Here is a 15,950-nt window from a genome sequence, read left to right as displayed (position 1 = left end):
CTGCACCCTTCCACATAGCGATGGGGCGACGCTCCGCAGCAGCTGGGCTGTAGCCCTGATCGTAACGCATAGCGGAAGACATGCTGTGGAGTCACAATGGAGATAAAGGGGAGAGGTGTGCCTCCGAGCAGTTGCGCCAATCACTGAAAAAGAGATGGGAGAAAATGCGGACAAAAGAACGCACGACGGTAATGCAGCGCCTGAAGACGACTACCAGAGCGAAGAAGAGAAAGAGGGGGACAGCGTGCCGCACAGGGTTTCAGGTGAAGATAGCAGAAGAAGGAAACGAAAGAATAACAATCGTGGGGGAGGGGGGGTACAGAGGAAAGACTGGGGAGGGAGGGGGGAAGGAAGGGGGAGGGAGGGGGGCGGGGACAGTTTAGGAATATCTAAGACCAAAGAATAAAATCTATACGCAAAGAAGCAGGAAAGAGAGGGAGAGCAGCTTTGACGTTCGGAAGGCGTCAATGGCAGAGGTAGTCGAGAAGAGTCAAAGCTCGCAAGTGGATGGGCACCTGTGTGATAGAGAGCGCGCACGGCAGCGACAATCTCGTGAGTACGGAAGGAGGTGGAGAGGGGGGGGAAGAGGAAAGAAAAAGAAAGAGAAAGGAAAGACGCCAGCGGGGCTTTGCCTGTGCGGAAAGGGAGGGGAGAAACGGAGAGGCGGAGGTGATGAGGAAGGGGCTCGCCAACGAGGAAAGAAAGAATATGACAAGAGAACGCTCTAATGCGGAACAAGAGAAACGACAGAGAGATGCACCTATGAGTAGAGGGAATACGAAAGGCGTGCGGCAGAGACGAGAGAAAGAGAGAGGTGCGTACTCACATAAGAACAAGGAGCGAGACAGTGCAGAGTAAAAGCGACAAGAGGAGGAGGGGGGTAGTAAATAAGGAGAGAGGTGGGCAAGAGAGGTCTCGACTTGGGTGGGGGAGGGGACTGGAGAATTGCTCCTTTGATCTAATGGAAATTCCGGTGCAGTGTAGGAAAGGAGAGGGAGGGAGCGAGTCTAGCACAGCATGGGGTGGTCTTTGGTGAGCAGTTGTACACGCAGGTGTGTGTGTATGTCACAAAGTAGTTGGTTTGTGCGGGAAGGGGGTGAGACGGGGGACACCGTGTCATGGGTAAGAGGTAAGCGGATGGTATAGAGAGAGAAGGGAAAGGCAGGGCAATAAGTGAGAGAACGGGGCAGGAGTTTACGGCTACCGTCAGACAGGCCATCGGGAACGACTAAGGTAGTGTGCAATGACGCGTCTCACGACCGTCAACTACTGGGAGTAGCGCATACTCCCTACATGCACACACGAGTGCGAACACGCATGTGAGCCTGTGCAAACGCCGGTTTTTCTGCTTTCCTTTCTCAGTGCCTGAAGGGACGCAGGTGTCGCCACCAGTAGTAATAGGCCAATGAGGGACTCGTAGGTACCCAGGACGAGCACCAAGGGGAATGGCAGCTGAAGAAAGGCTGCAGCGGCTTCTACGGCGAGCCCTGCAGTAAGCACACCAATCATGATGCTGCACATACCAAGTTCACCAGCAACTGGTGGTCGAGAAGTCTGCGGCGGTGCCTCACATCGAGCTGCATTTTCTGGCTCGAAGTGGTTGACAGCCCAGGGCTGCCATCTCCAGTACCGCACTTTCTCTCCCTCACCTCAAGGCTCAGTGCGGTGACCAAGACATAACGAGCGGAGACTCACTTGAACACTCGCACCACTCACCACCCACCTCCGCCGTACCACTTGTTTGATCTGCCTTCTGTGTACACAGTGGAGCCCGTCGAGCGCCGCCCGCGTCTCATGCGCACAGCGGCCGCCTGCATGTGCATCCCCTCCTGTCTTTGGACTCGCAAAAGAAGGCAGCGGTGAAATCACATGGGGCTGCATGACTGTGTGTGTGTGTGTGTGTCCGTACACACACACCGATCGCGTACACCATCACACACGTGCCCAAGGAGGTGTGCCGCCTCTTCGGCCTGCCGCTGCTATTATTCCAATCCGCCTCCACAAGACTGAGGGTAGGGGGGGACAAAAACGAAGGAGAGAAAGAGGCAAAGGCAGAAGGGGAGAGGTGAGGTGCCGGGTGCAACAAACGACAGGGCAATTGACTGCCTGGAGCAGATGGAAGAGGAATAACCGACGTTGCCCTCTCCCACACGACCCCCCCCCCAGCACCTCTCACAACTCCCTCACGCAACAGCGGTAAGAGCGGCTTGCCGCGCACCCCCAGAAGGGCCGTACCGGTGTTTGCCTGTGCCTGGGGGATTGAGTGGGTGGGGGAGGGGGGAGTATAAAGAGTATCATAACGATGGTGTGCCGATGGGCGCGCGGCACCATGAGGTGAATAGCACAGGCCTCTGTGTGGCAAACAGGTGACGAGCGAGGGTGCTGCCTCGGCACCCTGCACCGGCATGGGTGCCTGTGAACATGTAAGCGTCTATGCGTGCTTCTAAGCCAGGGCGTATGTGAGGTGAGGCGCACACAGATGTGCAGATGAGGATGAAGGCATCAAAACGAACAAAAAGCGAATGCACTCAGCGAGTGCCTGCTGCCTGCACGCCTCTCCTCCTCGGATCGCCTTGGGCGCATCGTTTCTCCCAGCAACAATGACTGCTGAGCACATTTTTCGTTTGCTAAGGAAAGGGACAAAACGAGGAGAGGGAAAGTCAAGGGACTGAAGAATACAGAGGAGGACGCAAGACAACGCCTCCCTTCTCCACAAGCGCGCAAACAGAAGCCCTTACACTAATGTGTTGTGCCTGCCTGATGTCAACGAGGCGCGAAAAAGCGTACGCTGTGAAGCATGGGGAGGAAGAGGGAGGGAGGGAGGGAGTTGTTCCACAAGCGAATGGTTAGCACACGACAGCGTCGTGACTCTTTACCCAAAGCGCAGTCACACACACACACACAAGGAGAGAGAAAGCACTGCGTGTATGTGTGTGGGGGTGTGTTTCACATAAGCCCCCTTTTCTTCCCGCTGCCCACCGTCCGCCAATGCCTTGCTCGCTTATTCACGTGTAGAGAATGCCCCTGACGGCTGCGATGACGGCTAGCCCAGTACCTCCCCTCTCCGCCCTTGTCATTGCGCCTATTCGTGAGCGCCTGTTAGCATAATGTCCTCCCCTTCCTCCGTCACCTTCGGATTCGCTACTTCGATTCACGTTTTTTCCGCTCTCTCCCGCTCGCTGTCTTTTGCCTCTTATGGCCAGTAGGCGCACAGAGACACACTTAGACGCATACGAACGAATGGGGACGAGAAGAACTCCACCACAGCGCGAGAGGGGGGAAGAGCCACAGCGACAGCAACAGCACCAACGGAAAGAAACTCTAAGTGTTTCCCTCCTCTCTCAAACCAACACGCACACACCCACTCACACAGAAGAACTCCATTGAGGTGTAGTTCCACACGGCACACAGGAAAAGGGGGGCTGTGCGAGAGGGGAGAAAGACAAGAAAGGAACGCCGTGGAGAAGGGGTGAGGGTGAGGAAGGTGGTCACGGAGAAGGGAAGGAGGGTGTCTCACTGCGCATACAGCGACAGACAAATACACGCGCGTGCACTCCCTTCGGCCCATCCACGCCCAATGAGACGTGCACGTTAGGCGCGTGGGTTGGTGAGCAGCTGGGTGCGTCCGCGTGCAGATTCGTCTCCTGGGTAACAAGGTGCACTCCTGAGCTCGGATAATCGGTGTCCCTGTGCTCTCACACCATTTCTTCCATACTTTCCTCGGGTCCTTTTCACACATGATCTACAGTCTCCGCACAATGCAACTCCAATGAAGCCTCGCTCACCCGCGCAGAAGCGAAATGACACGGAGCGAAGGGTGGCAGGCAACACAGAATTCAGCGGGTGAAAGCGAGAGAGCGAAGATCCGGTCATGATAGGCCGGTGCTCTCTCAATAGAGGAGAACGGCGAGGGCGCAGCCATCGGTACAACGGTGGCTCAGACTTTCTGACGTACTGCCGCCCCACTTGTGCCGCTCACACTTTTCCCTCCTCACACACACACACACACACACACACATGCACCTGAGGGTAAGTGCGCTCACAAAAAGCAAAAGAGAGAGATGCCGCTTTGCCTAAGAGCGAGCACAAACAAGCGCATCAGTATGCGCGCATCCCAGTGGAGGAAATCGATGCGGGAAGGAGGGATGACCAAGCAGTGGTGGCACCATCGCAGGTGAGTCGAGGCCCTATCGCATTGGCGACGAATAGCTGGCGCTGGCCTTCCGACCACCTTCACCATCATCCTCTGTAAGTCGCTCTTGGCATACGCTTCCTCAGCACAACCTCAGCAGGCGATATTGAATGGCGGGCAAAAAGCTTGTTGTTGCTGCTGCTGAAGGCGGCGGCGTGCCGCTGGCGACGGACCATACACGGGCCCGCAGTCCGCCCCGCCGGCTACGGGGACGGCGCCGGCTACGTGAGCAGCGGCGCGCTCTTCAAGAATAGGAAACCGAAAGTAATCGGCTGGGTGGGTCTGCCCGGATGGCGCCTGTTCCGCGTACTGCTGCTGCTGCTGCTGCTGCTGTCCAGCCGAGCGTGGTACGCAGGAAAGAGGATTTCGGTCATAAGGGCAGTGACAGTAACCCTGAGACGGAACGCGCGGCTCCCTGGCAGGCATCACTGGGCCCTGTGAGCGCGGCATAGTACCCCTGAACCTAGGTGCGTGGGGCTCAACATGGTCAAGCATGGTGTACGGCATCGGGAGCTGCTGTTGCGGGTGCAACTGTGAGTGGGGATGATGGTGCGGCGCACCGCCCGTGTGGGGCGGGACAGGACGCTTTGCCTTCATCTTCCCCTCGATCTTCGCTGCGAACTGGCACCCCACCAGTGCAGGGCGCAGGCGGTCCTCCACCCGCTTGAACTCCATCGGGTTCGTCACAACGCCGATCAGCGCCTGCACCACAAAGTTCCCGTACAGGTCACTCACCACCTCCTTCAGGGCGGCCGGGTTAAACACCAGCTCGTCCAGGAAAAGGCGCCGCACCGCCGGGACCTCGCCGCAGCACCGCAGGACGACCTCCAGCACGTTGCTGGCGTGCTTGTTGCAACTCATCTGCAGCATGTTGCCGGCGAAGTGCGCCACAACGTACTGCGCAGCAGTCGTGCGATCGCTGTGCTCGATTGCGCACTGCACCATGTAGTTCGCAAACGGATCCATCGACAGCGCAGCCAGCTTCGGCAGCAGCTCGCGCACCAGCTCCGCCTTCTGCGCCGCATCGCACAGCTCAAACACGCGCATCAGCGAGATGCACCCCTGCTGCGTCGCCGCAAGGTACCCCGCGTTCTCCGCAAGCACGCATACAACCGCAGACAGGTCCACCTCGCGCCGCTCGAAGAGCGCCTGCAGCGGGCGCCGCGTGTACTGCGACGCGGTGCACATGTTCAGCACAACCGACGCGTACAACGCGCCGATCAGCGCCTCCGTCTGCTCCGCAGTGCACGCCTCCACCAGCGTCCGCAGCACGTGGCACCCATGCGCGTCCACCGCCACGTCGCGCAGCCGCGGGCACAGCTCCGCCACCACAGCGCCCAGCACCTCCGGCCGCTGCGTCCGCAGCGCTGCCTGCAGCAGCACCTTGCCCTGCGGCGTGCACGCAACGTCTGCCACGTGCCCCTCGCACGTCGCTCTGAACGCCTCCACCAGCGCGGCAGCAGGCATCGCCGCAAGCCGGCGCGTCCCGCACATCGACTGCGCCGCAGGCGCCCCCACGCACACCGCGGGCGCCATGGCGGCCGCCACCGTCGCAGGCGCCACGTCATTGCAGCCCCGCTCCGCCCCGCGGTCCACCGACAGCACCGGCGCCGCGCGCGGCACGGCAGCAGACGCGGGCACAGCGGCCGGTGGGTTACGCGGCGGCCTCACAAACGTCGCAGCCACCCCGGCACGAGCCGCAGTGCGGTGCAGCGGTGGTGCCGCACCTTTTCGAGGCGCCGTCGTGCGTTGCCCAGTAGCCTGATTGCGGCCCAGGTCTCGTAGTCCAGGAGAGGACATGGTGGCGATCGGCGAAGGAGGGAACGAGGGAGAGGTGAGCCGCAAGCAGCTGGTGAAGCAGTAGTGGTGATGAGATCAGGTGAAGAGGGAGGCGGTGAATATGGCAGCGTGCTGATGTATGCCCTATACGGGGTTTATGTAGAAGAGTGGTGAATGGGGGTGGTTTAGGCACTCCTGTAGAATGACACTCGAGAGAAAGGAAAAGAGCGATAGCGCAGAGTGACAAGAAGCGCACGCACGCACACCCACACACGCAAACCAGCACAGCGGAGAGGAGGGGGGGGGGCACAAAGCTGGATCGGGCAGTGGAAAGGAGGTCTAGCGAAGAACAAGTAAATCTACGCAGACGCACAAGCGTAAGGAAGAGGTGAAGGAGAGGCGCAAAGGAGGGAAAAACAACGCGCCGGCCAGTGGGGAAAAAAAAAAGAGGCGACTTCTCTGGCAGCGACTGGAAGCCCGCGCGGGATGAAAAAAAAATTCGGTTGTGCCTGGCAAGGGGGGGGAGTGGAGGAGGAAAGGACGTGTGTCTAATCTACGTAATGCACGAGTAAACGAGTATGAAGGAGGTGGAGAAGGGGGAAAGAGAGAAAGAGGGCGGAATCGAAACGATAGTGCTGAAGAGGGCTTCTGTGTGTGTGGGGGGGATTCCCCTTTCTTTTACCGAGAATGATGTAGGAGGGGGTTCGTGGGAAGACGATGGGAATGAAAAAGAGAGATGCCGTAGGTCCTTCTCTGGCGCTGGTGGTACAAGTGGCGTATCGGTGTAGGTGCGTGTAAGGGGTCTGTTTGTATCCTGCCGGCTTGTGGACTCTCTGGTTGATGCCCTCACGTGTAGCCGCCTACACAGAGAGACGCACACACAAAACACACGTAACAGCAAGACAATGAAAAACAAAACTCTCTATGCAGAAGGCGGGTCACGGGAAAGGCAAGGGAAACGAAGAGGAACGCGTGAAGCACCTGTGTGCGTCTAAAGGGGGGGAGGGGGGTGAGAGGAAGAGAGAGAGGGGGGGAGATACGGGGATTTACGGTCTAGCAAAGCACGAAAGGGGGAGAAGAATGAGGTGAAGTCGTGAAGGAAATAAAAGGGGGAAAGTCTAACCAGCGAACGAAAAGAATGCACGTCTGCGCGTAAGAGGAACTGTAAAGAAAAGGGGAAAGGAGGAGAAGGGGGTGGAGTATATATATATATATATACACGTACGTAGTTACCTCGACACCGGTGTGTGTACGAGGGCGTCGTTAATGAAGAAGCGCTCTCTCTACCGTGTAGGTGCGCCAGGGAGTGAAAGAGGAGAGAGGGGTTGTGAGAAGAGAGGTGGTGTGGGACAAGATAAGTGGCGACGGTATCATTCTTCTCACGCAATGACATTTCTCGTCCGCATGGCACTCTTGAAACTCGGCAACTTTAGCTGCTTACCGGGTCAGGGTCGAGGATGACAACATGCACGACACCGTTCGCAAGCACTTGCAGTGCGCGAACGGCTAAGGTATCTATTGACATACTCGCTTGGTCACTCGGCGATCGTGTGGTGCTGTCGATTCCGCAATACAGAGAGCCGCAAGCGCATGCTCGATGTGGACATGCTGCATGCACATGGGCGTGTACCACATCGTGGAGTCTTGTGCCACTTCCCCCCCACACACAGACACGCACGCACTCACTCGCTGCTCTTCGCCTTGACATTCGCGCACACCTTTAGACACGTGGCTCCACATAGCTGCCTCTCTGTATGATTACTCGATGACTACGTCACAGCGCTCAGGGGCACAGGAAACGGGAGGAAGGACTGCACGGTGCTAACTGGTGGGGCAACACGCCCGCAGGTGCACCGCCCCCTCCCTTTTTCCTCCATTACGCGCTCCCGCCATGGGTCAGGGCATCCTCACAGTCGTGCAGCATCGCCTGACAGATGTGCACGCCGTCGGACAAAATGGACCAGCAGTCGTTTACACTCAACGCAGGCGGCGGTGCCACATAGCCGGCGCACTCATCCCTGGCAGATGACGGCTCGGCAGACCGCAGCTGATACGTGTTGCCGCGGCGCGAGGGAAGCTGCTGGTATCGGAAGTACACCACCTGGCCACTCGCGCCAGCGGCAACATGCACCTGCTGCGGCATGGCCCACTCCTCGCGCAAGGTAGGGTCCACGACGCAGTGACCAGTTGGCGACACAAGCAGCACGCACAACAGCGGTATTTGAGCCCAGCTGATAGCCTTGCGATACGGCTGCGAGCGATCCACCTCGACGGAGACACCTGCACCGTCTCCTGGTGCCTTGTGCAGGGTGACGGCCGGCAGGCGCAGCGACCGGAGCGCTGTGTGGACGGCGTACGCGATAGCGGTGAAGAGGTTGCCGCCGCTGCACTGCAGGACGTGCACGTCAACGTGAATCCTGAAGCCAAAGCCCTCGCCAACGTACAAGTCTGCCGCAGGGAAGCCGCTCAGTAAATGGTCGCCGCGACTCCCTGCTGCCGCCCCAGATTTACCAGCTGACGAACTCGCCGACGACACCGTGACCGCCGTGTCACTGACTTCGCCAGCGTCCTCCGGCACCACCTCAGCCTCCGCCATGCCTTGTTGCTCCTGCACCTCCACTTGAGCGGCGCCAAACACCTGCCGCACAGTGGAGGCCAAAAAGGCGAGATAGTCTCGGCGGTAGCGGACCACGTTTCGGCCCCCGACGGCGCTTGCGTACGTGTCCAGCACGTGCGGCACGGCATCAATGGTGATGTACAGCTGCCCCTTACCAGTGTCGGGCGCGCATTCCTGCTCTGCGCCAGCGCTAGAGTTCGAGTCGGCAGTGGCGCAGCCATCCACAACCGAAGGTGTGGCAGCCGCCAGCACGACCGTGCCGCTGGCGTTCACTTCCACATAACTGCCGTTGTAGCTCCCCTGCACGTCACCGGAAGCCGCACCGACCAGGGAAGAAGGGCTCGTCCGAGCCGTGATGTGTATCGGTCGGCGCTGCAGCAGTGTGCGCCCATCTTCGCGTACGTCGTTCGCCACGCCACCTTGTACAGCGCGCACCTCTGCGAGGCTGATAGATGCCGTCCCAAGCGGCATGGTACTAACGCCCCTGGCAAGAATGCAGTCGTTTCGCTATGTTTACGTGAAGTGCCCGCCTCATCCAGAGAGAGAGAGAGAGAGAGAGACACACACACAAGTAGTGATGGAGGCGAGAAGACAGGACAGCAGTGCAGTGGAGGAGGAGGGAAAGAAGGAAAAGCGCCATGAGCACAAAGTGAAGGTGTGAGTGAGTGTGGGAAGGGGAGGAGGAGCGGTGTCACACATAGCAGCCGCCATACAAGGGAGGGAGAGAAACAGAGAAGGGGGAGCGATGGAGCGCAGGTATCGGAGTCCATGAGGAAGGGAGGCGGCAGCGGCGAAGACTCTCGTGTACATCACGCGAGGAACGGTGCTACACCGCACATGGCTGCCTTTGCTGTTGGCACCTGGCAAGTCGTCACTTCAGCCGCTGCAACACTCACATCTATCGGTTAAGGATGATGCGAGGAGGGTGGGAAGAGAGAAACACACAACAGCACTACAAGTGTGTTCTCCGTTGGGGAGAAAGGGAAGGGGTTACGCATGTATGTGCATCCACAGCGCCACCCCCTTTTACCCACAACTTGCTCTACCTTCTCTTGTACTGGCCCTGTACTTCAATGGGGATGAGCAAGAGACAGAGACAGACAGAGAGATGAGTGCAGACAGCCCCAAGAGAATCTTTGATCTCCACAAAAATGTGTCCACCTGTACAGGCAACAAAGCACACGCACACACGCACACACACACTTAATGAGCCACACACTGACACTGGCGAGTGCGCCCTACGCAGGAGGAGGAAGACTGCAGAGACAGAAAATCATAAAAGTGGCAGCCGCACATGCAGCCACACACGCGTGATCAGACGAGTCAAGCCAAGAACAATAAAACCCAAAGAGGGAGAGAGATGACGTGCGAAACAACGAAAAGTTGAAACGGGGGAAAAAAAAGAAAGGAAAAAGCCCAGCTGCACACCACTCCCATCACACAGTACAAATCACACAGATAGACGCCGACGCACAAACACGAGGGCATACGGTAGCACACCTTTCCTGTTCACAGCTTGCCGGACTTCTGGAGCATGTTCAGCTTCTCACCGATACCATAGGCGATGCTCTGCGTGTTGGAACGAATGCGAATCACGCCCCTCACCAAGCCTTTCCCGTCACTCTCCACGCTCACGTTCGCCAGGGCGTCCTCGCCAAAGGCAGTCTGGGCGTACAGGTTGCACGAGACGTACGCGCACCCCTCGCTCTCCTCCGAGGTGGGTAGCAGATCTAGTTCTGGGTCCTGCTCCTCCTGCTGCTCTACCTCGTACGGTTCCAGCAGCTGCATGTTCAACTCCTGCACAATGAAGCGCACTAAACTAGGTAGGTCGCGCCTCATCGTCGACACAGCAATCTTATTCTCCCAGTCGAAGATGCCCCACTTCTCACGGAACTCCGCCGAGCAGCACGAACTCGGGTGAATGTAGTTCATGATGTCCACATGGATGTCGTTCAGGATGAAGCTGCAGCGCTGATTGTTCGGCGCATCGTACAGAACGGTGCCGTAAATGACGCCGCTCTCGGTGGCACTCACCTTCAGTGAGGTGCGCACAGCGATGGTCTCGTGTGGGTTGAGGATGTACGTCTGCGGTCGCTCGCACAGCTTCATGCCGCCGAGCGAGACGAGCTCGATGGTGAGGTTTGTCAGCTGCTTCGAAGTGCAGTTCACGAGCAACCAGTCGACGGAGACGTCGAACTGATGTACCGTGATGCTGGCCTCGCAGTAGACGGGGTCGTTGAAGCCGGAGAGCGGCATCGTGTCCTCCAGCTTCTTCAGGAACACCTGCGCCTTGTGCTCGCTGCTCTCATCCTTCGCACCGGCATCCAGGCCATCGGCGGCGGCATCGAGCTCGAAGATGGCATCCTTGTCCTCACTCAGCTGCGAGAACATGACAGGCGCATCGATAGCGTTCAACTGGACGGCAGCAGCAGCAGCAGCAGCGGCGGTGGCGGCGACGCCCCCATCGGCTTTCCCGACCTCCCTTGTTGACCGCCGTTCCGCGCGCCCCAGCGCTTCCAAGGAGGCATGGAGTACGTCGAGCATGAAGGGAGCCTGCGGGTTGGAGAGCAGCTCGATGTTCAGGCGGAGGTGCTCATTGGTGTCGGCGTTTATAGGGTTCGGTGAATCCGCCTCCGCGCCGTAGCGCAGTATCTCACGCAGGATAGCGAGAGCATCGGACTGTGCCGCGTTGCGAGTCGCCTCATCCACAGCTCCCTTGGCCTCTTCAGTGAAGAGCTGCACGACAAGCTTGGTGAGGGTGCTGGCAAAGGCGGAGGCGAGGAAGTACTCCCCCCTGAGCAGCGCCATGCGCAGGCCGCTGCTGCTCACATCGAGGCTGCCGTCTTCGCCATGACCGTTCGCGGCGGTCGCGGCGGGGGTTGGGGTTGCTGTGGTGTAGGTAGTAACGTACGTTCCGTCCTCAAGGACCTTTGTCACCGCACGCATGTTGGGCTGGGGAGAGGTGTTGTTGTTGGCGGCGGTGAGGGTGGCCGCGTCGAGAGCGGCAGGCTTAGGGGTCTCAAGCGGCAGCGGCGCTACCACGTTCTTGAGCATGCTCAGTGCCTGCAGCACCTCGTCCGCGGACGACGCGTACGCACCGAACATCCAGAGCGCTGTGCGCATGACGGGGACTGACGTCATCATGGGAAAGATGTCCGAAAGCTTCTTCATCGTGTCACGGCGCAGCTCCGGCTGAGAGAGTAGCACCTCTTTGATGAGAGTGATCACCTCCTTACTAGTGCTGGTCGTGTCGCACAGGTAGTCAAGCAGCACCGGCAGCATCGACGGCGCCGACGGCGGGTGGCGCAGCAGCGCAGTGTTTATGGCCTTGATGATGAGCAGCCGATACGACATGGCCCCGTTGGCATCTTCAACCTCGAAGTCTGTGCGGTTAGCGCGCAGCAGCTCCTTCTTCATCGCCTGCATGAACGTCTCCGCGTTGCGACGCGTGACCAGCTCGACCGCCAGCTCGATGACACGCTCACGAATAGTCATGGTGCCATCCTGTAGCACGCTGAGGATGTCAAGCAACGAGTCCTGCAGCACGTAGAGGTACGACCTGCGCATCTGGTTTAGCTGCTCGACCGCAATCAACCGCACACTGTTGTCGGAGTGCACCTTGATGATGTCAACGTAGGTTAGCGTCGCCTGCCGGATCGCCGTGGGAGATGAGGAGAAGCTCAGCAACGTTGTCGCACACTGGTAGCGTACCGCGGCACTTTTGCTCTGCAAGACGGAGAAGAGGACTGGGACGTAGCGCGCCTTCTCGTAAGGGTTGGCGCGGATCATCTGGCGGCAGAACTCCACCACAGACATGAGAAACGGCCCATCGACAGCCGACAAGGTGTGCGAGTCGCGAAAGTCGTTAAGATAGCTCGCTGCCCGCTCAGGTGCGAAGGCTGCAAGGAAATCGAGGCCGTTGCGGCACGTAGACACATCCGTCTCAGTGCGCAGCGCCGACTCCACTAGCTCCGGCGCATCGGGGAGCAGCTGCGGGAACTTCTTGAAGATGTAGTGAACCGTCAGCACCGCATTGCGGCGCACGTAGGCAACCTTGTGCGACAGGTTCTGAACCACTGCCGACACGAGCGGCTCGATCAGCTCCACCTCATTCACCTTACAGAGGAAGCGCAGAGTCAGGCCTCGCACGTACTCGTTGGGGTGAAGCAGGTCGTTGCGCAGGAAGCTACAGATGAGAATGATGACAGAGAGGAGGTTGCCGTTTGCGTCACGCTTGTCAATGACCTCCCAGAAGTACAAGACGAGCTTCTTGATGAAGTGGTCATCGATGGGAGTGATGTAGCGGATGACGGACATGATCAGGTAGTTCTGCGGCTCGCCGTTCACGTGGAGGCAAATGATCGCCATGAGAGCATTCGCGCGAGCGGTGTTGTCACCCTTCTCCAGTGCGATCTTGATCTCCTTCGACGACATGGCGCTGACTGTCTTGCCCACACTGACGAGCAGCGTGCTGCTCTCCTCCTGACTCGACACTGTTGTCTCCGCCATGTTGCTTGATGCGTGGGGGTGTGGGTGGAGGGGGGGGGGGTATTTATGAGTAGTTGTCAAGGGTCGTGAAGGGCAGAGATGGAAAGCTACGATAGCAGCAGCACTACAGCTCGTGTGTATGTAAGAATCCGTGCCAAACCAACGCCTCGTACTCACGGCAGTAAGTTGTGTAGTCGCGTTTCCCCTCGCTCGCTCTCTCTCTTATTGGGGTCTCCTTTCGTTGCAGTAGTAAAGACGCTTGCGCGCACACGTGCCCTCTTTAGTGTGAAGATCTCCGGCCCTCTTTAGTGTGAAGCCCGAGCGAGAGAAAGAGAAGGGAGAGGAGAAGGCGACTGTTGAGCTGAAGGGTTCCACCCCACTTCCTAGCCGGTTATGGGCGAGGTCACAAACGTCATGAGCGTCGGCTGGGTGTGTGTGGGGGGGGGGGGGACTGACTCCTGTATGCAGCTACCACAGCGCTGCTGATTATCGTTTCGATTACTTCTGCAAAAGCCCAGGGCCCACCCCTTTCTTAACCACCATGGCTCACCTGGGGGGTTGACATGACGGGGGCTGCTCGGAAGGGACTGACTTGAGCTGACAGACGATGCAGTAAAACCACTTGACACGCTCCCGAACATGAGGAGGAAAGAGAACTACCATGCACACACGCGTCGCAGCAGATGTATGTATATACCATTGAGGGACTCATCCCCCCCCCCCACTCTACAGGAGGACCAAAGATGCCTCTTGCAGATGAGAGGAAAGGGGAGGAGGACAACACGAGAAAAGGCCTAGAAAGACGCGAAGAGGAGAGGGGAGGGCAAGGAGAAAAGGTGCATGTGCGGGTTCGTGCATGGGAGACCCAAAGTTGTAGCAGAACGCATCCTCTCACAGGAGACCGCCCCGCCAAAGTCAATGGCTTTTTTCCTTGAGTACAGCAGGGGTAGAGCGGATTGCACATACGAGCTGCGAGACGAGATGAGGAGGAGGAGGAGAAGAGAAGCGAGATTCGCCATCATTCACCCCTCTTGTGTACACCTATACTGTCGCATACGCGTGCAGGGGTCCCATAGGACACGCTCTCTTTCGCGCAGTGTCGATGACGGAGCTCGTTCATCGCCGCACAGAAAGATATGAGATGAGCAGGGGTCGACGCGCAGTACGAGCATATGCCTACGCGTGTATGGGTCTGTTTATATGCATGTATAGGCATATGTGTGTGTGGGGGTGTGCGTACAGGGGAAGGAAAGAGAAAGCGTGAGAGGGGTGGGAAACAAGAGAGCGCACGATGGTGTGCACAGGGGCACACACGCACACAAAACGCATACGCAGAGAAGCAATCCCGAAAGAGAGGTGGCGCCACGTCTCTCCGTGGTCCTCTTTCTCAGGCAGGCACCTTTATCTGCAATCATCACGATGGCGCTTTCAGCTCCCCGCTCACACGGGCACATCCATGTGGCACGACGTCGTCAGTAAGCGTACTTTGGCTTTCGCTTTCCTTACTTCCAGGCCCTGGGAATGGTGATACCACCGGTACAGGAACAAAGTCAAACAAGGGCACACGTGCACAGACAATACACACATGCGCCACTGTGCGTCAACTCTGCTCAGCGGCACAGACACACACACACACGAGAGAGAGAGAAAGAAAAAGGCCGTAGAATCAGCGCGACAACGACGGCAGAGAGACTCAAGAGAAGGAGAAGGGGAGGGAGAAGCAGCGCGTGCTCCAGCGGAGAGATCATGCAAGCGAGTAAAAGAAGCAGACGGAACACACCATCACTCAACGAATAAAAGTGACGCGCACAGAGGGAGACCAGCGCAGACCTACGCCGGTGGGGGAAAAAGGAGTCCAATTAAGCAAGGGGGAGGGAGCCTTGTTTGATGCGCGGACGCGCAAGAGGAAGATCCGAGTCCCTTCACTTTGGGAGGGGGGGGGCGCGACCCGACACCCACCGCTGTGACCTCTTCCGAACCTCACCGGAGTGACCGTTCCAGCTGCAGCGCCTCGCAGCAGCGGTAAGCTCCATGCAGCTGCGACGGAAGCCTCTCGTGAATCGCGCAAGAAGCCAGGCAGCCACTTTCACGCAGCAAGGGCATTGCCAGCAAAGTGTCGATGTAGAGGGGAACTGTTGACGGCGTCCTTCGCGAACGCGATGACAGCTGCGTGGACGCCACACCTTGCGAGAGCTCCGCGCGGTGGAGCAGAGGACACAACCGCGAGCACCGCTTCCACGACTCCTTGTCTCCAGGATGCGTCACAACGTGCAATACGCGCGGCAAAACGAATGACTCCAGCGGTGGAGCACGACTGCGCGCGCACCGTAGTGGAGTCCGCCATAAACTGCTGTTGCGCTGCTGTGGTGACGGCATTCGAGTTCGACACCTCTCCGTCCTGTGCAATAAGGGCACGGAGGCCGAGCGCTCGCCCCTCCGCCTCACCAGCTCCCCTCTTCATGAGGAAAGTGTCGCTGGGTCGGCGGTGCCACGGGAGCGCCAGCGCCTCAGCGGTTTTCGGGGTCGCGTACGCTGCAACTACTACATCCTGGCGACACACACACAGCTGGTAGACACAGGACGAGACGCGTCACAGCACCGGCTCTACAACCTCACCAATGCCCTGCAGATGCAGTAGAACACGCGCTATAGTCGGTCGACGGCGCAGGTTCACCGCAAGTATCGACGCGGAAACAGCTGGCATGGCACGAAACTCGCTCAACAACTGCCCGCTGTGATATACGGTGAGAGGCAACAAGTCCGTAGAGGAGACGTTTGCGGGAGGCCAAGACACGACGGCGTCGCAACCAAAGGCTGGAAAGACGCCAGTGGACAATCGAAACAACGTCACCCCGAGACTCCACACGTCACGCA

At 58.5% G+C, this 15,950-nt stretch overlaps 3 protein-coding genes across 3 annotated transcripts; all 3 read right to left on the bottom strand.

Moving 5' to 3' along the window:
* Nucleotides 1-4,285: 4,285 nt before the first annotated feature.
* Nucleotides 4,286-5,728, bottom strand: LPMP_205550 (pumilio protein 9, putative; the record flags this gene model as incomplete). The annotated part of the gene is made up of 1 exon (XM_010700451.1): nt 4,286-5,728. The coding sequence occupies one exon, from the start codon at nt 5,726-5,728 to the stop codon at nt 4,286-4,288; it is 1,443 nt and encodes a 480-aa protein (XP_010698753.1).
* A 2,119-nt stretch (nt 5,729-7,847) lies between these two features.
* On the bottom strand, nt 7,848-9,059 carry LPMP_205540 (RNasePH-like protein; the record flags this gene model as incomplete). Its single annotated transcript, XM_010700450.1, has 1 exon — nt 7,848-9,059. One exon carries the CDS (start codon nt 9,057-9,059, stop codon nt 7,848-7,850), a length of 1,212 nt encoding a protein of 403 aa, XP_010698752.1.
* Nucleotides 9,060-10,097: 1,038 nt separating this feature from the next.
* Nucleotides 10,098-13,097, bottom strand: LPMP_205530 (coatomer beta subunit, putative; the record flags this gene model as incomplete). Its single annotated transcript, XM_010700449.1, has 1 exon — nt 10,098-13,097. The coding sequence occupies one exon, from the start codon at nt 13,095-13,097 to the stop codon at nt 10,098-10,100; it is 3,000 nt and encodes a 999-aa protein (XP_010698751.1).
* Between the last annotated feature and the right edge of the window lie 2,853 nt (nt 13,098-15,950).

The sequence above is a fragment of the Leishmania panamensis genome (assembly GCF_000755165.1).
Source record: "Leishmania panamensis strain MHOM/PA/94/PSC-1 chromosome 20 sequence".
Classification (NCBI taxonomy): Eukaryota; Euglenozoa; class Kinetoplastea; order Trypanosomatida; family Trypanosomatidae; genus Leishmania; species Leishmania panamensis.
Note: the sequence above shows the minus strand (reverse complement) of the source record. Positions and strands in the feature narration are given on the sequence as shown.